General features: G+C 46.3%; 1 protein-coding gene across 1 annotated transcript; it reads left to right on the top strand.

Moving 5' to 3' along the window:
* TFB2M (transcription factor B2, mitochondrial) lies at positions 1–23482 on the top strand. Its single transcript, XM_075339610.1, has 9 exons — positions 1–134; positions 1709–2100; positions 7004–7092; positions 9338–9491; positions 17426–17574; positions 18439–18528; positions 20496–20558; positions 21841–21992; positions 23170–23482. The coding sequence occupies exons 2-9, from the start codon at positions 1755–1757 to the stop codon at positions 23354–23356; spliced, it is 1230 nt and encodes a 409-aa protein (XP_075195725.1). The 5' UTR covers positions 1–134; positions 1709–1754; the 3' UTR covers positions 23357–23482.
* Positions 23483–23708: the final 226 nt, after the last annotated feature.

The raw sequence follows: 23708 nt of genomic DNA, 5'->3' as shown, positions 1-23708 counted from the left end.
GGCGGTGTGCGAGGCGCAGGGCCCTCCCCGGAAGGGGCAGCTCCGGCCTGACCGCTCTGGTGCCATGCTGCAGCCCGCGGCTCCCGGGACAAGGTCACCTGCAGGTGGTCGGTGAGCGGCCCCATGGGCAGCAGGTAAGGGGGCGCGGGCCGGTCCTCAGCGCATGTGACCTGCGGGGTGCACTAGGCCTGAATGTATCCGCGCCTCCAGCACACAGGACAGTGCAGCTCACTGCCGCAGTGGAGGAGTACAAAGCGTGCCCCCCTAGGGAATCTGCACACACTGGCCCGATCATCAGTGTGGCCGCCATACAGGTCACCTTCCACAGCTGGGAGCACTTCTGTGCAGAATTTAGAGGGAACCTGTCAGGTGCAATATGCACCCAAAGCCACGAGCAGCTCTGGGTGCACATTGCTAATCCCTGCCTATCTGTCCCTGTATACACTAGCATAGATAAAGAGCTTTAGAAAAAGGATTTCTGAAGATCATTTCTTATATGCTAATGAGGCTATGACTCGTCATAAGGGTGTCATTCCCCCTGACTAGTCGCCCTCTTAGCATATTAGCACACCCACAGGGTCATGCTAACCTGGTATTCAGTGCCCAATGTCATCAGTGGTGATGCGCTACCAGTGTCCATTGTCATCTCTTCAGACGCCGGGCTTAGGTTCAATTTGCATGATCAGAATGCCCGGCACTTCCAGTCATGCGTACACCCGACTTCATAGTGTGAGTGATCAGAAGTGCGGGGCATTCTCATCATGTGCACTGACCCTAAGCCCGGCATCTGAGGGGGTAACAACGGACACAGGTACGCGCGTCACTGCCCCCGAGGTCTGCACTCACTGTATGTGTCGCTCTATGGCTGCAGACTTGTGGATCCTTACATCACATGCACTGTGAGGATTCTCCAGTGTCAGAGCTGGGCACTGTGGTCATGTGGCCAAACATTTGCAATATGTATACTCCCGGCCAGGGTCAAACTTGATGGGCATAGCATCTCTCAATGCAAGTGTAGTGATGGAGGCTGTGCCCCCTAGTCTGAATGTGGCTGGGAGTATACATACCATATCTCATACTCGTGGCCACCGTTCCCGGCTCTGACACTGGAGAATCCTCGCAGTGCATGTGATGAGAGGGTCACACGTCTGCAGTCACATAGAGCGACACATACAGTGACTGCAGACCTCTGGATTTAGACCGGACAGTCCCCTTAGGCTGGCTGACATGGCGGTGTCACACAACAGCCACTGTAAGTGACATTTATGACAACTCTCTTATTCAGGTTGTGCATGGACATTTATGCCAGATGTGTGGAGTGCGACCAGCGACAGAAAATCCACCGCGTGGAATACAGCCTCACAGGAAATCATATCCACTAGTGGAATGTCCCTGCGATTTCAGTGTGGCCTTGAAGGGAATCTGTCACCAGGTTTTTTTTCAACCCCATTTGAAAACAGCATAACGTAGGGGCAGAGACCCTGTTTCCAGTGATGTCATTTACTGGGCTCCTTTCTGCAGTTTTGATGAAATCACTGTTTTATCTGCTGCAGATCTACCAGTTCTCTGAATATGGAGCTCAGTATAATTCCGCCTACAACACTGGTTGGCAGCTTTCTGTGTACACTGTGCATAGGCAGTATTATTTTATGTACATAGTGTATTGTTTTTGGCCAGAAATGGGGTTAAATGCGTTTTCTCTTTGCAGGCAGTGAACAGCCTTCTGCTTGTGAGACCTTATACAAGTTGAAGTCATGTATTCCATGTGGGCATCTCGGATGGGGTTATCGGTGGTCCGTTGTGCACCTCCAGCTGGGACATCGGTGCTTCTATGCTCAAGACAGACTCGCAGTGATTCAGTGCCCAGGTGTAATGGCTTCTTACACCAGTGTCCTTCCTCCGGGATGTCAACAGCGGCACACAAGAAACAAAAGCTACAAAAGGCCAAGACTGAGGACAGCACAGATCTGAAGATAGCAGAATCATGTAGACACTTCAGAAGGTTCATAGTGGACCCCGGACTTATAAACTCCATTGTGGAATGCTTGGCTCCTCGTGGATGTAGCAGAACGGCCCCAGTTATTATGGAGTGTAACCCAGGTATGGGCTCTGCTGCTATGGGGTTCATGTTAGAAGCTGTGACGAGTGGTGAAACGCCCCCCACAGCCCAGTCACTCAGGGATACTGGGGCCGGCCTCGGTGATGTCAGGTCAACTGGAAATTGTCATGATATCATCGGATCCCAGAGGTCACAAGAAGGGGATGAGGGGAGCACGGCTCACAGGCACTACTGCCAACACAAGGTATTTGAGAGAAACCTTGTTTCTCAACATAATATTGATGTGGCTTGGAAAAATAACTAGTCGACCACCTCTTAAAGTCAATGGGGAACTTGAGCATTTTTCCTGAAGAGTTGTTGGAAAAATGCTTGAGTTCCCTCTTCCATTATACTCCGGCACTTGCGTTGCACCCATCCAAGCTTCCAACTGCTCGTTAGGAGCCCAAGCATGGTAGTGCCGGCTCATCACTAATCACCACCCTAAAGGTGTGGGGTTTTTTTTCTGCATTTTAGTTACATGAAAACAACTCCACAGCTAGATGTTTCCATAAGATCATCTATAGCAAAAATAATGCACAAAGTAATTGGACTTGAGGGTGAAGCGGCTATGTTCTGACAGTTTGCAGCCACAGAGGTGTCACCCGGTCTCGCTTAACCATATCTGATATCTGGAGACTTCAGCTGGATCAGAAATTCCCTCCATATTCCTTGTTCACACCTACCACTCCGAGATATGTGCTGTGCTGTGCACAGGCAGGCACAGCAGTGAGCTAATCTTTACAGCGCTGTCTCCCCCCAGCAGACATTACAGCTCGTACACACCATGTGACATTTATAGCCAATCCCTGGCCTTGGGTGTATGACTTGTCACCGCTCAGACAGTTACTGGCTGCAGGCTGACGTGTGAAGCCGCTGTATAAACACTATACTGGTGGGGTGACGCAGCGCTGGAACAGCGGTATTATTTCACTGTTTTTGTTTTGCTGTTTGCACGTTACTTTACTTTCTGGTTTGTAAGACTTTTTTTTCCCCTAAAACTAGGGGAAAAATGGGGGTGCATCTTAGAAATCGCATATAGTTTGCTGGGTGGCAGTGGTGGTGCAGGGTTGGCAATACTGTGAACTCGGGGGTCACGGCGGCGAGTACCACTGATCTGCCAGCAGACTGCAAGCTGCTTTGAATCTCCCGCAGTTGTTGACATGGACTTGCGCGCGCGTAGATAGGACTCTGCAGCAATTTTCTTGAAGTCCATCGCGTCAATCTGAGCACGCGACGCCTCCATGGCCATTTTCTTACAGTTTATCTCATCATCAGCAGGAGATTCAAGCCGTCACAATCGCATGCAGTATCGCTGACCATTTACTGCCGCACATTGACCCTCTTGAGCTGCGACACCCCCTCATACGAAACCGCTGACAGATCAATAGCACCTGCTGCTGTCACACCCCACGAGCCCACAGTATCGCCGATACTCCTGAGCCGCGACACACACTCCGCCATGCCCGCAGCATCGCTGACCCTGTGCACTGGAACCTTCCTGAGCCGCTCCCCCCTAGTGAGTTATTATAAGAGGCACTAGGATTATAAGACAGACCCTACAGTAAAAAAGGATTTTATTCCTATTTTCCGCCTTGAAATTTGGGGTGCAACTTATAATCCGGTGCGTCTTATAAAATGAAAAATATGGTATCTTGGATAACCCCTTTTAATGCTTTCCTGACACATGATGTACATGTATGTCACATAGTGTGTGGCGCTGCCTCTGAGAGCAGTGACCAGAGCTGCCTCTGATTACTTCTGTTTAACTACTTAATTGCTCCTGAGTCCCTGACAGCTGCACTTAGAGGACATGTCACCAGGTCAAAATTGGCTCTTACTTTATTCCCGCTGCTCCCCTGAGTATTCAGCTTTTTTTTTTCTTTTTTAAAATCTTCCATAAGGTTCCAAATATGAGGCGGTCATTCAGTGCTAAGGCTTATGGTCTTTAATAAGAAGGCGGTGCTCACAGGGTTCTAATACAGAGAAGCTTAAAGATCCTGCCCCCTCCTAAAGATCATAAAATTAGCACTAATAAGAAGGCTCATATGTCTGCAATCTTATGGCAAATTAAACATACAACAACAACATTTGAGCATCGTCTGGCTATGTTAAGTGTTGCGATCATGTGACAATGTAATGTTATGGCTCTGATAGTAAGGGGTTAACAGTAATCAATCGATTTTGAACAGATTTCTAATGCAGTTGAACGACATTGACTCTTATGAATCGGCCACATCGTAGCCCTGTAGCTATGTTATGTTCTGCAGATACCACACGTGAGGCTCACTGAGACATAACTGCAGCAATGCAAGTAAGGGTATGTGCACACGATCAGGACCCGCTGCGTCCTATACACGTTGGCTCCTGACCTGCAGGGCCGCGAGTCTCCTCCGCAGCTAGCCATGCCCACGATCTGGGCTCAGACATTTTGCGGTTTCTCGATGTATTCTCCCTGCGGAGAACACTCTCGACTCCGCAGCAAAGAATTGACATGCTTGTGGCTCAGAAAGCCGCACCACATGTCAGTTAACGCTGCGGGCAGTACACGCACAGTTCGCATGGAATTTTTAGAAATCCATCCAGTTGCTTGTGCGGTACATCGCAGCGTTTTGAACAAAGCTGAAACGCGCTGCATCCAAAACACTGTGAACCCTGATCGTGGCATGCAACCCAAGAAAAATGTTTTGCTCTGTGGGTTTGAGTGCTAGAAGATGTGCACGTTTTGGTTAGGTTTTATTAAAGGCAATTTGTCAGCAGGTTTTTGCTATGTAATCTGAAGACAGCATGCTATAGGGGTCAACACACAGATTTAACTGCTGTCCCTTCTCACTCTGTGCTTTTGTTTACCTGCAATGTAAACAATTTTTTTACATTTAGAAGAATATCATTGCTGGACTGGGTCAGCTAGAGGTAGTCTGTCCGGCATGCCCCTTTTGTGATTAGCAGCTCACTATAGTGTATAGTCTATAGACACTGTATATACAGAGCCTGATGTGAGCGGAGGCAGCTTTCTTAGCTCTGCTGCATTTCTAAATCTAACAACTAATTGGGTCAGAATCACTGCTCCCAGTAACCTAAGTAATACATCGTTGGATTCAGGATCTCTGCCTACATTATGCTGCTCTCAGATGTGTTAACAAAGACCTGCTGACAGATTCCCTTTTAACTCATTTTGAAGCTAAAACCTGGTAACAATATAAAGAACAGATTATTTTTTTCTTCAATCCACTCTTTGTATTGGCTTTAAAAGGAACCTATCTCCAAGGTTCTACTTTATGAGCTGCGGCCACCAGTGAGCATTCCACAATACTGTATGTAAGAGCCCAGGCCACCCTGTATATCTTTAAAAAAAAAAAAAAAAGTACCTTTTTATTATACTCGCCTAGGGGGTGGTCCGGTCTGATCGGCGTCGCTGCTGTTGGTCTGGCACCTCCTCTCTTCTTGTGATCGCTCTCCTCCTGCCCAGCCCCATGTGCATGACGCATGCTATGTCATCCACACAGGCCAGCATTGCCTCCTGCGCATGCACACCTTGATCTGCCCGGTTGAGGGCAAAGTAAAGTACTGTAATGTGCAGGCGAGAGGTTCAAAGACCGCATGCGCACTATAGTACATTGATCTGCCCACAGTCATGCAGATCAAAGAGCGCACAATGGAGACCTCTGTGTGAATGCTGCAGGACACGTCATGTCATGTACATGGGGCTGAGGAGGACGGTGATCGCGCAAGATAGAGGAAGTGCCTGACCGAGAGCAGCAACACCCATCGGACCAGACCGTCCCCTACATGAGTGTTGTACAGCTGTTTTATTACATTCTACAGAGTGGCCTTGGCTCTTATATACAGTTTTCTGAAACGCTTACTGGTGGTGGCCACAGCAGCTCATAAGGGAAAAACTTGGTGACCGGCTCTCTTTAAAACTGAAACCAAGCACCTGAATGAGACCTGAAGTGTGATCTAGCACTGTCTTGAGACTACATGGCCATTGTTCTTGTGGCTTTTGTTGTTTTCTGGGGGTGACCCATAAACATGGTTGAGTTTACCAGAATTGTGCAAGAAAAACTATCTTGTGTAATGGACACTTGTGTGTATTTCGGTTTCTGCCGATGGCGTGTGAGGCGCCCAGGCTGGACCTTTTTTTTGTAGTTGTTTCTTGGAACCTTTGGACTTGTTTGTTTAGTGTCCCATATTATTTGTGCTTCTGTGTTTTAGGAACGGCACAATGTAATCTGAAGTTACTCGTGTAAATGTGCCTTAGGATTAGCTCTACAGCATTTTGTCTCTTCACCAGACCAATAATCTGTGGCCCCAATTCATCAGGAGCGTTTTCTCCATCGGTGTTGATGACGAGGGGGGGGGTGAAGTGAGGTGCGAATCCTGAATCTTTACAAGGAGGATGCTCTTTACTGAATCGGGGGAGGTGCGAAGCGACTGCTTCTCGCTACAAATCTCCCTTCATTCAGGGGATTCATGAATTTGATGAGCGGGGGTCGCCATGCCCCCTCTCCCAACACCACCTACTTTGTCAGAAGTAGGCGACAATGGTGTAAAAACACTAAAGAGTGGAACATTTTTGTGGTGTGCTAAAAATTAGCAATATTTCAATTTGTTTTTTTGTTTTTTTTTACTTTAGTTATTGTCTGGGTCTAAATATATCTCAGTCCAATAAGAATAAAGCTTGTACAATCCTCTATCTGTGGTGCTGTATGTCAGATAAAAAAAGGGGGACGTCCTTTCACCGGTGAATTGTAATATCAGAAACCAGTAAATATTTGTGCTCCGATGTTCTTTGCCCCAATGCTCTGTAGAGAGTGACCTAACTACAAGTGAGGACTATGGAGATGCCAGAAGTATTGTGCAAGAGGTTTATCAACACATGATGTATTTTTGTTTCTTTATTTTAAGGTCCTGGACTCCTCACTCAGGCCTTGTTGGATGCTGGACACAAAGTGATTGCCTTGGAAAGTAACTCTGATTTTCTCCCATCTCTTGAGGTATTTAAAGAAATGAATAAAAATCTTGTGTGTACGGATCCATTACCAGTGAGCTGTTTTAAATGAGCTCTGAAATGTATAAATGTAGGGTGCCGATACTTATTAGATGACAGTTTCTCCTGGAAGAGCCACCAGTCCCATGATGTGAATGCAAGCCTTCTGATTCCTGCAAATGTTAGGGGAAAGAAGGATCGGGCATGCTGGATTTCAACATGCTCAGTCTCTGCTCCTGTGGGAGATAAGGGGTCTCTCAGCGCCTTATTCCCTGTTCTCTACATAAAATACATGTACGCTCTGTTGAGTTTAACATGTACATGTATGAAGGGGGATTCCCAGATTTTTAGTGTTTTCACAATATCCCACCTAGATCTCAAGAATGGAAATCTAGAAGTGGGACACACACATTTAATAGATATGTACAGTGGAACCTTGGATTAATAGTAACTTGGTTTGAGAGCGTTTTGCAAGACAAGCAAAACTTTCTAAAAATTTGTAACTTGGTTTAAGAGCAATTCCTTTTTAATCATTTAATAATAAGAGCAAATTCCCACAGTGCACACTTCCGGTTCTGTCCTTTCACCGCAATCTGACCCGCTCTGGAGGTAACTTTCTGTGCATATGTACTGTATACAGTATAGCATTGTACAGTACAGGATATACTATATAGCAGAAAGTAGTAGAAATGGGTTTTCAACACCGCGCCAATGACGAAAAGGATTGAAGATAGGATTGATGTTTCTTTATTTTCATGCACAGGTCAACGCGTTTCAGGAGTCTCCGCTCCCTTCATCAGAACAAACAGGCAAAAAACATCAAATCAAATTTTGATGGTTTTTTTTGCCTGTTTGTTGTCCTGATGAAGGGAGCTGAGACTCCTGAAGTGCGTTGACCTGTGCATGAAATAAAGAAACATTAATCCTATCTTCAATCCTTTTTGGTCATTGGCGCGGTGTTGAAAACCCATTTCTACTACTTTCTGCTGTATGCCAATTCTGGGACTGCAGCCTATGATCTGGAGTGTACATGCTTATATAGGAGTTGTGATCGGCACAACTTCTATAAGTGAGTTTGATTTTATTATTTAACCCCTTCCCTATTGGGGTAAGACCCTATTGCGCTTTCGTTTCCAGTTTTCTCCAGTATATACTACATAGCATATCTATCAATTTTCATTTGTGGATACAGTATTGCACTTTCTTATTGATAACCAGTACAGCCCATTACTTGTATTGTACCTCTCACACACCGATTTTACTGTAAGCTAAAGTACAGTTTAATGCCTTATATGCTTTTACTGCACTGTACAGTATTATATTAGTGTACTGTAATAATTTCATATGAATACAGTACATTATGTATTACTGTAATAAGTTTATATAAATACAGTAAATATTTTTGGGTTGTGGACCGAATTGTCTGCGTTTCAATTATTTCGTATGGGAAAATTCGCTTTGATATAAGAGTAACTTGGTTTAAGAGCACACGCCTGGAACCAATTATGCTCGTAATCGAAGATTCCACTGTCTATTTATATAACCAAAAAAAAATCTTCTGATATGATCAAAGGAGACAATAACAATCTTTTTACAGTTATTAAAATCTTTCTTTTTTATGGTTTCAAATTCAACATATATATAAAAATTCAAAAAATTTGATTTTTTTTTTAAAAAAAATTAATGCGAGAGATGCAGAATTGATCAGTCATTATCAAAATTCCCAATTCTGAGGTAATATTTGTAATCAGTGGAGACTTTCCCATTACTGAGCTAGGAGATGACAGCTGTTACTGAGGAGATTCTAGGACAGCAGGAGGGAGGAGCGAGAGGCAGAGCTCCGCCCCCTTGCCGCTCTTCTATCTACAGAGGAAATGGCAGCTGTTACTGATGAGATTCTATTCACACTGTGTTCCTCTCCCCGTTCAGTGGTTTCGTCAGGGCTTACGTATGCACCATTACAGTCAGTGGCCCCATCAACGCATCCGTCTGAAACCTATTTTGTGGGGGGGTCCGGATGGAAGCCCCAACAGGACCACTGAACGTTGAGAGGAACGCAGAGTGAAAGCGGCCTTAGTTGAACTTATCACATTCTTCATGATACCTATAGTATGCAACCTAAAATAAAACAAAAATATGGTTCAAAAATAAAGTAAAGTTCATAGGAAATAGGAATCCTGTACATAAATTCTGAATTTATTGGAGAATATATGACCCGTCATCAAATTAGGCTTTTTTTTTTCTTTTTATAGAGATTACAGAGAAATGCAAGTGGACAACTGAAGGTGGTTCACTGTGACTTCTTCAGGATCGATCCCTGGTCTGAAGGGCTTGTTCAGCCTCCTTCTATGTATTCCAGTATTCTTATGAAAAACGTGAACATCACTGAGGTTCCATGGGCTTCAGGTGAGATTGTCAGTCTGTTTATGGTGAATTAACCAGTTTTTCACATCAGAATTTTCTTCTAGAATTTGCTAAGATAAGACGATCTGTAAAGGGCTCTGTAATCTGTGTTTTCATAAAGCATTCTATATGAGGCTTGAATCTTGAAGGAATGTATAGTACGGCATTGCTTGTGTACATATCCTTTATAATAAGGGTTAATGTATATTAAAGCACCACTCCAGCATTATTTTTTTTCACAGCTGGAGTGGTGCTTTACATGTAATCTTTTGCCCATGTCTTTTTCTTACCGTCTGGCATCTTCATCTGTTTCCACTGTCACACCGGTCGGCCTCTGGCGATTTGTGACCTGCCAGCAGCTCCAGTGTTTCATGGAACGTGCCGGAGGCCACAGCTCAATATATCTCCGAGAGCCTTGTTCCGCACTGATCGCTTGTGACTTCCGGCAGTCAGAAGTTACAGGCACAAGTGGGCAACACAGGACTGGACTGACACTGAAAAAAGGTAGAAATGTCAAAGGGTAAATATGATACCGAGGGGCAGGGGACTTTCATTTATAGCAACACTCAGGCGCTGAAAAAAAACTAACATTGGAATGGTGCTTTAAACTACTGAGACTGACCTACAAGGCTGTCCATAATCTGTCTCCTCCATATATCTCCAAATTATTTTCCCAATATCTTCTTGCATGTAATCTCTTGTCCTCATAAGACCTCCTCTCATATGTTCCTCACCTAAGCTTCAAGATTTGCCTTGAGCATTGCCCATCTTCTGCAATCCTGTGCTGCAACACGTTTGCCTCTTACATTCGGAACCTTTTAGACGGAACCTGAAAACTCCTTTCACAAACCCCTTCAGTGACCTCGCTAAAGGGGGCTTTACACGTTACGATATCGTTAATGTTTTGTCGTCGGGGTCAAGTTTTTAGTAACGCACATCCGGCGTCATTAACGATATCGCAGCGTGTGACACTGACCAGCGACCTTAAGCGACCTCAAAAATGGTGAAAATCGTTCACCATGGAGAGGTCATCCCAAACTCAAAAATCGTTAAGGGTTGTTTATCCAGGTGGTTCATCGCTCATGCGGCAGCACACATCGCTATGTGTGACACCGCAGGAGCGAGGAACGTCTCCTTACCTGCCGCCGGCCACAATGCGGAAGGAAGGAGGTGGGCGGGATGTTACGTCCGGCTCATCTCCGCTCTGATTGGCCGGCCGCTTAATGACGTTGCGGTGACATCGCTGTGATGCCGAACGTCCCTCCCCCTTGAAGGAGGGATTGTTCGGCAGTAACAGCGACGCCGCCGACCAGGTAAGTATGCGTGACGCTGCCGTAGCGATAATGTTCGCTACGGCAGCGATCACAATCGCATGCACGACGGGGGCGGGTACTTACACGCTCGCTATCGCTACAAATTGCTAGCGATATCGCTACCGTGTAAAGCCCCCTTAAGACTTCACTACCAGCGGAACTGCTGTAACCCAGCCGCCTTAGTCTTCCTGGTAATGGGGAAGGAGATTATAAGCCCATGAGGGCAGGGTCTAGTATTGAGCGGGCACTACCATGCTCGGGAGCTCGGTACTCGTTAAGAACAGTTGAATGTTCAGATGGGCGTGACTGAAGTATAATGGAAGTCAATGGGGACTCGAGCATTTTTGCAGCAGATTTCCCAGAAAATTGCTTGAATTACCCGTTGACTTCCATTTTACTCGGGTGCTCGAGTCTCGCTCATCCGAGCATTAACTGCTCTTAACGATTACCGAGCTTCTGAGCATGGTAGCGCCCGCTCATCATAGCAGGGTCCTCCTCTCTGCCAGTCTGTCACTGTCAGTTTGTTCATTGTAATTTATATTTGTATTTTGTTTATAACAATGGTTATGTTTCTCTGACGCCTCATTGGGGGACACAGGACCATGGGTGTTATGCTGCCTATCCATAGGAGGACACTAAGTAGATGCAAAAGCATAGCTCCTCTTCTGCAGTATACACCCCCTGGCCGGGCCAGGCAAGCTCAGTTTTAGCTTAGTGTCTGTAGGAGGCACTTCCTTTCAAGGTTTGTTATTTTTTGAGGGCGACGGTTTCCTTTTGGGACCGATCTCCCACTACCATCAACGGGCGGGAACGTGAAGCGTTGCCTACACGTACCCCCTCCCGCGACGCTGGATCCTGGGCTGGACGACAGGTTCCACAGACACCGATTTTCCAAAGCCAAGGGTAGAGGCCTGTGCCCTATAGCCCAATTCCTCAGCCCCTCTCTGCAGGCTCTGAGTTGAATATGACACAGACACAGCAAGCTGGCTCTGCTATTTTCATTGCCTGGAAGCAGTGTTTTAATTTGAGATCCCCCCTGACTGGTTTCCCAGACAAAGGGAGAAAGGACGCTGCAGAAGGCTCCCAGGACATTTACAGTATTTATGTGCAAGGAGCAAGGATCCTGCACACACAGTGTTAACTTTCTCTAGCTTGCTGGCTGGGGGGAAGTTCTGCTGTTTGCAGAAAGTCTTGCAGATAACTTCCCGGTGGTGGCAGGGGGAGGGCCCAGGGCTCAGGGACTCACGCTGTGTATTATCTGCTCTGTTTATTTGCTCCAGCAAAAGCTGGCTGATAACCACCACCGACAAGCTGTGTGCTGACTGTAGGGAGAGGGAGGAAAACTCAGAAGCTCCCTTCCCGTCGTTTTTTTACTACCCACAGCAGGGGGGGGCACACTGACTCATCTTCCCGCGCTTTTAGCGCTAAGCCCCGCCCCCGCGGCCGCGATAAGCCCCGCCTCCCAGGGAAGCGTGCGAGATCTTCTTAGAGCTTAAGCCTTCCTGAGGACAGGGTCATCGGCTGATTCTGGTGAGGTGCTTGCTATCAAATGTACCTCTGCTGAGCATTGCCCCCCTCCTGGCATACTCCTATTAGGAACATGCAGGATTCAAAAGGCACTAAGAGGGCTATGGCTCACATAGTCTATTATTCAGCCTGCACTGCCTGCCACGTTGAGCTACCACGTAAACACACCTCTTCTCTCTGTGAGTCCTGTGCCCCTATAGCCCCCCAAGACCCCCCTGCCACCACCGCCGCAACCGGCAGCCCAGAGCCTAGGGCCCCCAGCCCACCGGATTGGGCACAGTTTCTGTCCCAATCCATGGAAAAACTGTCACAGAACCTGGTTCTGGCTATGCAATGTCGTCCTCCACACCCTTCTGGGTCCCTGGACGGAACGCAGCCTGAGGATACCCCTATGGAGGATCCTTCTGAGGTAATCCGGGCACATGCTTCACCGGTTGCAGGGATCAGGAAAAGAGCACACGGCCGGGTGTCTCCAGCGGACTCTCCCTCGGGAGCACACAGGGCAGGCTCTCCCACACGCTCCACGGCTTCTGAAGAGCTGGAGGAGGGAGAATGCTGTTTGTACCAGGAGGATTCCTTGGTTTCATCACCCCCAGATGGTCAAACTGCAATAGACTCCCTTATAGCAGCAATCAACCAAACTCTGCATGTGGAGGATCCCCCATCCACTACCACTGACCATGCGGTCTCCTTTAAGAGGGCAAGGAAACCCCAAAAGGTTTTCGCTGATCACCCAGAGTTTCAGGATATCCTCACAAAGCAAAGGGAAAAGCCTGACAGGCGCTTCGGTAACCGAAAACTCATGGAGTCCCGGTACCCTTTTGCCTCACCTGCCCCTAAGGGCTGGGCCGATCCGCCCTCGGTCGACCCCCTGGTCTCCCGCCTTACCACAAAGACACTCCTGTCTTTACCCGATGGTTCTTCCATTAAGGACCCGACAGACAGAAAGGTGGAGCACCTCGCCCGCTCTGCTTTTGAGGCTGCGGGTTCCTCCCTCTCGCCCTCCTTTGCCTCTGTGTGGGTCGCAAAGGCGATCTCGGTCTGGGCAGAATCCCTTAACACTTCGCTTGAGGAATCCCAGTTCACTCAGACCTTCAGAGGTAACAGCTCAAATTGCCGCTGCGGCGGAGTACCTCATGCAGGCCTCCATGGACGCTGCTACCTGCGCAGCGTTTGCCGCCTCAAATACCATAGCCATCCGTAGAGCTCTCTGGCTCCGACAATGGCGAGCGGACTCTGCCTCCAAGAAGTCTCTCACGGGCCTTCCTTTTTTTCCAGACCGATTGTTTGGCGAACGTCTGGACAAGCTCATTTCTGACGCCACGGGAGGAAAGAGTACCTCCCTCCCCCAGCTGAAGTCCAGGACGTCCTTCACCAGACGTCCACAGTCCTCGTTCCGCTCCTTTCGGAACTCATTTGGTTGGTCGACATCCCGTGCTGTCCCCGCCACCAGCCGCGGACTACGCAGGGACCGACCTTCTCAGCTCTCCCCGAAACCCACTTCGTCATGGCAGCCTAGACCGAAACAGTCCAGGACTAGGGAGACTCGGCCACGACGTTTTTCCCCCCTCATGACTCCTTCGGTGCCCTGGAAGACACACTCATTGTAGGAGGTCGACTGCGGCTCTTTCAAATGGGTGCGAGACCTTGTGTCTTCCGGTTACCACATAGAATTTTGGACCCGACCCCCGAGTCGGTTTCTTCTCTCAAACCCCCCAAAGACTCAAACGACGCAAAGCTTTTTTCTCAGACGACGAGAAGTTAGGGGGTTTTTATTCCAACCTCTTTGTGGTCCCCAAAAAGGATGGGTCAGTTCGACCCATCCTGGACCTCAAACACCTAAACAAACATGTGCACGTACGGAGATTCAGAATGGAGTCCCTAAGGTCCATTATTGCATCCATGGTCGAAGGGGAATTCCTCGCCTCCATAGACATCAAGGACGCGTACCTGCACATGCCCATCACCCCAGATCACCAAAAGTTCCTACGCTTCGCAATTCACGCCAGGGGAGTAGTCGTTCTCCCTTACTTGGACGACCTCCTCATCAAGGCCCCCTCCTTCCGCGACTGCTCAACCAGCGTACAAATCACTGTGGACACCCTATCCCGCTTAGGGTGGCTAGTGAATCTGTACAAATCATCCCCGATCCCATCACGATCCATCATCTTCATGGGCATGTCACTGGACACCCGTCGGGGCTTGATCCTTCTCCCTCAGGACAAGGTGTTCGCTCTTCAACGAGCGGTACGCTGCCTTTCTACGTCCTCCGTCTCGCTCCATTCGATTCAGCATGAAAGTGCTCGGCAGGATGGTGGCGGCTATGGAAGCAGTACCCTTTTCTCAACTGCACCTCCGCCCACTGCAGCTAGCCCTTCTAGCGGCCTGGGACAAGAGCCCCTTCTCCCTGGACAGACATCTTCACCTGACGCCTTCAGTCAGGTACACACTCCGCTGGTGGCTTCGGTCCTCATCCCTATCGAAGGGGAGATCTTTTCTCCCAGTGAACTGGCTGGTCCTGACCATGGATGCCAGCCTCCTAGGCTGGGGAGCAGTGTACCTGCACCACACTGCTCAAGGACGTTGGACGCCCCAGGAGTCTTTCCTCCCCATCAACATCCTGGAACTCCGCGCGATCTTCCTCGCGCTCAGAGCGTTCAGGCCTCTGCTAGCGGGTCGTCAGATTCGAGTCCAATCGGACAATGCGACAGCTGTAGCCTATATCAATCGGCAGGGGGGCACCCGCAGCAAAGCGGCTTATCTCGAGGCCCACAAGATCCCCAGCTGGGCCGAATCGACGGGATCAGCGATATCAGCGGTACACATACCGGGGGTAGAGAACTGGGCAGCAGACTTTCTGAGTCGCCAAGGCCTGGCTGCCAGAGAATGGTCCCTCCACCCAGATGTGTTTCTACACATCTGCACTCACTGGGGCACACCAGACGTGGACCTAATGGCCTCAAGGTTGAATGCAAAGGTACCCGCGTTCATAGCCAGGTCACGCGACCCGCAGTCCATCGGCGCGGATGCTCTAGTCTGCTCCTGGCACCACTTCCGCCTGCCTTACATATTTCCACCTTCACCCCTGCTGCCGCGGGTAATCAGGAAGATCAAGGCAGAGGGAGTCCCGGTGATACTGATAGCACCGGACTGGCCCTGGCGCGCCTGGTACGCCGAATTAGTACAAATGCTCACAGACGCACCGTGGCGCCTTCCAGACATCCCAGACTTGCGGACCCAAGGGCCCATTTCCCATCAGAGCTCCAGAGCCCTGAAGCTGACGGCATGGCCATTGAGACCTGGATATTAACAAGAGCGGGATTCTCCCCCGCGGTTATTGCCACCATAATCAGCGCCCGAAAGCCTGTTTCATCCCGCATTTACCACCGTACATGGAAAATCTTCCTTTCATGGTGCAGGGAAACTAACGTCCAGCCTATGCCTCTGGCCATCCCCAGAATTCTCGATTTTCTACAGTCTGGCTTGCAAGCGGGGTTGGCTCTCAGTTCCCTTTTAAAGGGCAGGTCTCAGCGCTCTCAATCTTCTACCAATGCCGCCTGGCTCAAAAACCGCAAGTCAAGGAGCGTTTCCCATCTAGTTCCCCCGTACAAACTGCCGCTGGAACCATGGGACCTCAACCTCGTTCTGGACGGTCTCCAGAGGTCTCCCTTTGGACCTCTCAAGGAATCCTCCCTTGCTCTTCTGTCCTGGAAGGTAACATTCTTAGTGGCAATTACGTCCATCAGACGGGTTTCGGAGCTGGCAGCACTCGCTTGCCGCGAGCCTTTTTCTGATCTTTCACCACGACAAGGTGGTTCTGCGCCCTCTCCCGTATTTCCTTCCAAAGGTTCTTACCCCGTTTCATTTGAACGAGGACATTGTCTTGCCTTCCTTTTGTCCACACCCAGTTCATAGGGTGGAAAGGTCTCTGCATTCGTTAGACCTCGTCAGAGCTCTCAGATATTACATATCCAGGACAGCCCCTTTTAGGAAAACGGACTCTTTGTTCGTCATTCCTGAGGGGCCTAAGAAGGGACAGGCAGCTTCAAAGGCGACGCTGGCTCACTGGATTCGCTCTGCGATCCAGGAAATCTACCGCTTGCAACTCAAGCCCATTCCTAGTGAGCTGCGGGCTCATTCCACGCGATCAGTTGGCACTTCGTGGGCCATTCGGCATCAGGCTTCAGTGGAACAGGTGTGTAAGGCTGCGACCTGGTCTAGCCTACATACATTTTCAAAGCATTACAGAGTCCATACCCAGGCTTCAGCTGAGGCAAATCTGGGTAGGAAAATTCTGCAAACGGCAGTAGAGCACCTCTCTCAGTGGGCGCTCCAGGCTGTCCGGGACTGGTTCCTAGTCCTTGAGTTGTGTTGTCTTCTTTTATGTTTCCCACCCATGGACTGCTTTAAGACGTCCCATGGTCCTTTGTCCCCCAATGAGGCGTCAGAGAAAAACAGATTTTTGTGTACTCACCGTAAAATCGTTTTCTCTTAGCTATCATTGGGGGACACAGCACCCACCCTGTTGCCCTGTTGGGCCTTGGTTCTCTCAGTACCTTATTTGGTTATGACTTTTTTTTTTCTCATGTTCCTCTGTTGAGAAGTTTTTACTGGTTTTTTTTTTCTCCTACTGCTTGTGTACTAAAACTGAGCTTGCCTGGCCCGGCCAGGGGGTGTATACTGCAGAGGAGGAGCTATGCTTTTGCATCTACTTAGTGTCCTCCTATGGATAGGCAGCATAACACCCATGGTCCTGTGTCCCCCAATGATGGCTAAGAGAAAACTATTTTACGGTGAGTACACAAAAATCCGTTTGTTTTTTTCTAATTTTAAAAAGAAACAAAAAAACTTGATAAGAAAATCTTCATAATATGAAAGATACTGGATTGTGCTACTTTTTTTTTTTTTTTTTTTTTTCCTCTCCTCCCCCTCTCCTAGAAAAAAATCCTGGAAAAGTATTTTTGAAATCTCATTTATTTGACACATACAAAAAAATGCAACAAAATGGATCACAGTACTCCAATACCACTCGCCTTGCTATGTATCTATTGCATTGCTGTTTGAGATTATACATTAATTTTTTTTTCTTCTCTCCAGATGTTCCTTTAAAAGTTTTTTTGATGCTTGGGCCCAAGAAAGAACGAATTTCACTTTGGCGGCAAATTTACTCACTCTATGAGCGACTTTCAGTTTACAGATATGGGAGAATAGAGCTAAATATATTTATGACGGAAAAGCAATACTTGGTATGTACTTGCATGAATAATTGTGTATATTAACCTCTTACCGACATTGGACATACTGGTACGTCCTGCCTCATGTCAGTATACTCGCAGCCGGCGGTGAGTTCTGCACATGTTAGCTATCAGGCACGAGTGGATCCGCTCTCCACTCGTGCCTGTTAACCCCTTGAATTTTTTTAACCCCTTTAGATAACAGGAATCCTACACATGTTTAGTGTCTATGAACCCGTACTGACCTGAGGCATCACACCGACACATCAGTTTTTACCATATAGTGAACACGGTGTATAAAATATCCCAAAAACAATCATGCAATCACAATTTTTCCGCACTTGGAATTTTTTTGCCGTTTTCCAGTACACCATATGGTAAAACTCATGGTTTCATTTAAAAGTACCACTCGTCCCGCAAAATATAAGCCCTCACATGGCAAGATTGATGGAAAAATAAAAAAAGTTACTGCTACGGAAGAAGCGGAGCAAAAAAGAGAAACGGAAAATTGCCTGGGGGTGAAGGGGTTAACAAAACAAAAGCCATATGATACTTTCTATGGGAAATTGAAGCAATTACATGGACAGGGTAGTCTACAGAAATAGGCCAATCGTGCTCCAAAATGTAACCGTCACACACATTACAGGACTGCAAATCGCAACTAAAATGTTGTCAGTGCAACCAAAAAAATCTAAATTGACACTTGAATTTTTAGACCACGGAGAACGATGGGTTGTTTGTACACTAGCCAATCACAAGCTCAGCTGCGAAGAAAATGTAAAAATATCTCACCAGATGTCATCTTTTTAAGTTTATTTTTTGTCCTTGATCTTGAGGCATTCTGAATATTCACTACTCCAGAATTTTCTTTTCTAGAAACTGGTTTCAAGACCTGGAGACTTTTTGAAGTATCAAGCATTGACCGTACTGTTTCAAGCTGCCTGTGACATCGAATTATTGCACAAGGTGAGTAACCCACTGTCTGACACTACGGTGCACAATGCAAATGTACAGTCGGAAAGTGCTGCAAAGTATGTTGCCACTATATACGAGAGGCTGTTAACTCTTTGGCTTTGTGATCTTTTTTTGTTTTTATGGTAACGAATGGTACATCACATGAAAGCCTTATGTGTCTAATATATGTCTTCAAAATTTTGTGTTTGTTGCTTATGGCAACAGTGTTCTACGCACGCGGGAAAATTAAAATGGCGTAGTCTAATGCGATATTCACAGCAACTGAGAGCAAAGGAGGGATAAAATTCTTGTTTCTGCAAGGAGAGTCCACAAAGGATATTCATGGTGATATGTCACAGTCATTAGGGGATCAATGCCCTTCATATTCCACAGTTAAGAACTGGGTTGCCAAATTTAAAACGGGCCACTTCAGCACTAATGATGAGGAACGTCCTGGACGACCGAGAGTGGTTGTTGTTCAGGAGATCGTCAATGCTGTGCATAACCTCATACTGGAGAATCAACAAATTTCAGCTAAAGCAATAGCAGACATCATGGGGATTTCCCGTGAACGTGTTTGTGTCATTATTCATGAACATTTCGACATGAGGAAGCTATCTGCAAAGTGGGTCCCCAAATGTTTGACAACAGATCAGAGAAGCATGCAAGTGAAAACTTCCCGGTCCATTTGTCAGCTTTTCCGGACTGATAAGAACTTCCTGAATCAACTGGTCAATATGGATGAGACCTGTATTTATTTGTATGACCCTGAAAACAAGGAGCAGTCAAGAGTGGAGGCACAGTTGTTCTCCTCGTCCAAAGAAGTTCAGGGTGCAAAAATCAGCCAAAAAGGTGATGGCATCTGTGTTCTGGGATAAGGAGGGCGTGCTGCTAGTGGACTACCTTCAAAAGGGTTCCACCATCAATGTAAGGTATTACATTGAACTTTTGAATCAATTAAAGGTAGCTCTGGAGGCCAAAAGGTGCGGCAAGCTGTCCAAAGGAATCTTGTTCTTGCAAAACAACGTCTCACCTCACACTGCACAAGCGACCACGGCAAAACTGGCAGAGCTAGTTTTATCACTAGTCTCTAGATCAGGGGTCTCAAACTCCGCAAAAATCATGCTTTATTTTTTTTTTGTTTTTATTTTACATTTTTTCCCTTTTTTTGTAAGTAATACAGTTTTACAATTAGCACCATATAGTAATTTTGGCCAACATCTTGTAGTAATGTTCCCATGCTGGTCCTCATCTTTTAGTAATGTCTCTCACCCTGTTCTCCTTCTTGTGGCAATGTGCACCATTGTGCTCCCAATTCTGTAGTAACGTGCCCATCCTTGTCCACTTGTAGTAATGCCTCCATCTTCGTTCTCATGTAGTAATGTGCCCCATCCTTGTACCCATCCTGTAGTAATGTGGCCATGCAGGTCCTCTTCTTGTAGCAATGTCCCATCATGGTCCCCCGTTGTGCCATTATTTATTTTTTTATATATATATACATACACATACCACCCCCCCCCCAAAAACTTTCTTCTCACTTGTCCTTTGTTCCCTCGGCGTCCTGTTTGCTTCATGCTGCCCATAGGCACGTGGAGCCGGTAGCGATTTCAGCCACTGTCAGCGCTTCATCTGGAATTCAGATGAACGTTCTGCCGCCGCCGAGCAGAATCAAGCTGTCTATAGCAGTCGCTGGCCAATCAGAGGCAAGCAACTAAGGTCATACGCGTCAATTGCTTGCCTCTGATTGGCTTGTGGCAGAATTGAATTGTGCAGAGAGAGCTTGACTCCGCAGCGCTGACAAAATGTTCATCTAAAATAAAGCTCTGATGGCTGTGGCCATCGTAACGATCGTTACCGGGTCCACAGGCCTGCAGGCCAGAAGAAGCAGCCTGAGGGGCCGCATGCAGGCAGTGTGTTTGAAACCTCTGCTCTAGATAATGTTTTTTTTGTTTTTTTTTCTTTGTCTTTTTCCTCATCAGGAGCCGATGGCCACATTTATGACCCCTTCAAAATTTAGAAATCTTCACACTACCAAGTCAGGGGTAAGTGTTAAAAAGCTTGTTAATGGTATATCTATAAATGCCCAGTGCGCAGTCAGTATGATGTTATGTTGTTTTGTTTTTTTTTTTCGTCTTAGTATGCCCAATGTAAAAGTGTGGGAGAGCAAAAGTAAAGTAAAATTCTGGATTCATACAGGCATAAAAATATGCTCTGGAACCACCTTGAAAATCTAGCAGAATTCAGGAACAGAGGGGACGTGCTGTAGAATTGATCTTCCGCATGCCTGGAATACATTATACTGGGGTGGCTAAAACATTAATTTACACTGAGGCTACATGCTTTTTTTCTTTCTCTACGCTGTGGAGTTCAGTGTAAACCCCATAGACCTCCCTAGTGGCATATCGAAGTGCTCATTCAGATGGCAGTGTTTCTTGTACGAGTTTTACAAGTAGCTGTATTCTTCATGGATGACACTGACCAAACGCTGAAATGAGAAACTGTGACCTGTATATGTACGGGAAAAATCAGCCATCTGAATGAGCCCCAACTACTGAGAGAAGATATGGGCTGTCCAAGGCAAGAGCAGAATGCTGACCAGTTTGTATCTCTCTTTGCAGGACACTTGGCTAGGTATAAAATGTACAGACCTTCTGCAGCACTGAAATTGCATTTATTTATTTTTATGAAGCCTAACAAAGGAGTAGTACATAATCTTTTAAAATAAATTTGGTCTGCCTCTGGCCATGCCTATTTAATCATAGAACGGTAGAGTTGCAGGGAACCTCAAGGGCCATCAGGTCCATCTCCCTGCGAGTGCTGGCTTTCCTAAATCATCCCAGCTATATGTTTATCTAGCTTCCGCTTGTACTTTTTTTACAAAATTGACAGTGACCGTAAAGCTTTAAAAATCTTCTTGTGTATGACTAACCTTTTACAATTAATAAAACGATAAGGCTTTCTATACAATACTAGCATATTTGGGCTTTAAAGGGGTTGTCCAGTCTAAAATGGCTAGTCTGGCTAGGAATATGGATATCGCATGACCGCTTACACAGTGCTGGTGATATGAGGATTCACAAGTCTAAAGTCACATACAGTGTCTGTAGACGTGTCGTTTTAGAGCGGACAACTCCTTTAATTAGTGTGAGGAAACTCTCAATGTATTTTTTGAGGGGTACTGGACTGTGCACTTTATCTATAACTTGTCAGAGCATAATTTAGCATTTTGAAAATGAAGAATAATTTCTGTATCCTAACTCTACGTGTGCACTTGAGATTTGAGGTACTCAGTGAAGGATATTACATTTCTTCTTTGTTTTATAGGATGTTCCATGTGAAAATTTATGCTTAGTCCAAATAACACCAAAAAGAAACCTATTCTCTGAGAATTTTACACCAGCAGATGGCGGTATATTTGTTTTCATGATCAAGCAGTTTCTGGCGAGACGCAAGTCAAAGCTGATCGAAAAACTTGAGTAAGTGTGTATACCCAAGAGTCTTCATTGAATTTATTTTATAGTTTTATATTTAAGGTTATCTAAAGTATATTAAGAACAATTTCCAATTCAGCTTTATAGATAAAATGCAGTAGAAAATATACCAGTATACAGAAATGGTTAATGTTGGTGATTTCTGTAACTTCAGCTTGATTTGGTGGGCTTTGTAGGTGTAACACAAACAAATAAGAAACCTCTTTCCCTAACAGCTTTGCTCCCATTTTCTAAACCAAACTGAAAAATGTACAATGGTCCTTATGAAATTGGCATCAAAACAGTGTCAAAATGTATAAGTGAAATCTTGTACTATAATGTAGGTCAGAAAACCGGCTTACAAAGTACACAATAAGCAGAGTGGCAAAAAAACAAAATATAAACTTTTTTTGCCAGTCATAAGGCATTAATTTTTCAGATAATCTAAGGTAGATGCTGTGGAGGTATATACAAGTTAAAGGGGCTGTCCAGTACTTGGACAACCCCTTCTCATTCCCCATATGAGCCCGCAGAGAAATAAAGCCTATACTCTCCTCCATTGCTGGCGTAGTTCCAGCGGTGTCGGAACTCGCGTTACTGGGGCTCATGTGACGTTGTGACATCATGCGAGCTCTGCATCCAATCACTGCCGGCTTCTGTCGCCCCGCCTTTGGACACAGGAGCAGTCAACAGGAAGTGAGCAGCAGCGCTCACTTCCTGTTAATTTCTTAACAGTTTGAAGGTAGGGAGACAAAAGCAGGCAGTGTTTGGACGCGGGGCTTGCATCATGTCACATTAGCCACAGTAACGCAAGTTACTGCAGCGCTGGAACTGCGCCAGCAATGGAGGAGAGTATAGGCTTTATTTTTATGGGTACAAACATAGGGAGTGAGAAGGGGTTGTCCAAGTAGTGAACAAGCCCTTTAAGGAATTATGGCATCAGACTATCCTGTGCAAGCTGGTATCTGTGCCCTGGACCGCAGTTTTTCTGCACCTAAGGCAGTGTAGAGATCACGTTTGGGTCCTCGCACAGCACGCTGGCTACTATGGAGTGATACTCAAATACCTTTTTTCAGAAATTCAGATGGAAACCACCAAATATCACTTGAGTGAGGCAGAGGTCAAACTGTAGACTGACCTTCTATTTGGTGTTTGCTGTAATTTTTTTTCTGTTTTCTTCTAGTAACCTAGCCCCAGGTAACGGAAAAGATTTGTTACAAAGTTTAGCACTGCCTGTGGACATTGCAACCGGCTGCATCTACCCAGAAGAATACAAACTACTTTTTGAGATCATGTCGCGCTCAGAAGAGTTCAATAGGAGTTTTGTCTTGGATGAAATCTGTGAAGACATAGAAGCAACAAGCTACTAAATTGTTTTGTGAATCCAATATCGAGATTGTGCCGACATCTTTAACTATATGAATAAAGAGGCATAAATGGATGGTGGATTTACATGCTGTAGAGGAATTAAAAATCTCTGTTTATTTGAGAATTTACATACATGTATTTGCACTGCTTATTTTAGTTAAGCGGAAAAAAGTTGCCCGTTTTTACTACAAATCTAAAGTATTTCTGTATATAGAAGTAGTGATCAGATGATCACAGGTTGAACTGGATTTATAATGAGAAAAAAACCCAAATACCTGAATTGTGGTTTTTTGGTTATCAGGGGTTAAGGATTGTCTCCTGGAAAAAAGTTCTGTTTTTTTTAATGTGTATATT

This window comes from Anomaloglossus baeobatrachus, chromosome 3 (genome assembly GCF_048569485.1).
Source record: "Anomaloglossus baeobatrachus isolate aAnoBae1 chromosome 3, aAnoBae1.hap1, whole genome shotgun sequence".
In the NCBI taxonomy this organism is placed as follows: Eukaryota; Metazoa; Chordata; class Amphibia; order Anura; family Aromobatidae; genus Anomaloglossus; species Anomaloglossus baeobatrachus.
The sequence above is the reverse complement of the archived record's forward strand: the minus strand, read 5'-3'. Positions and strand labels throughout refer to the sequence as shown.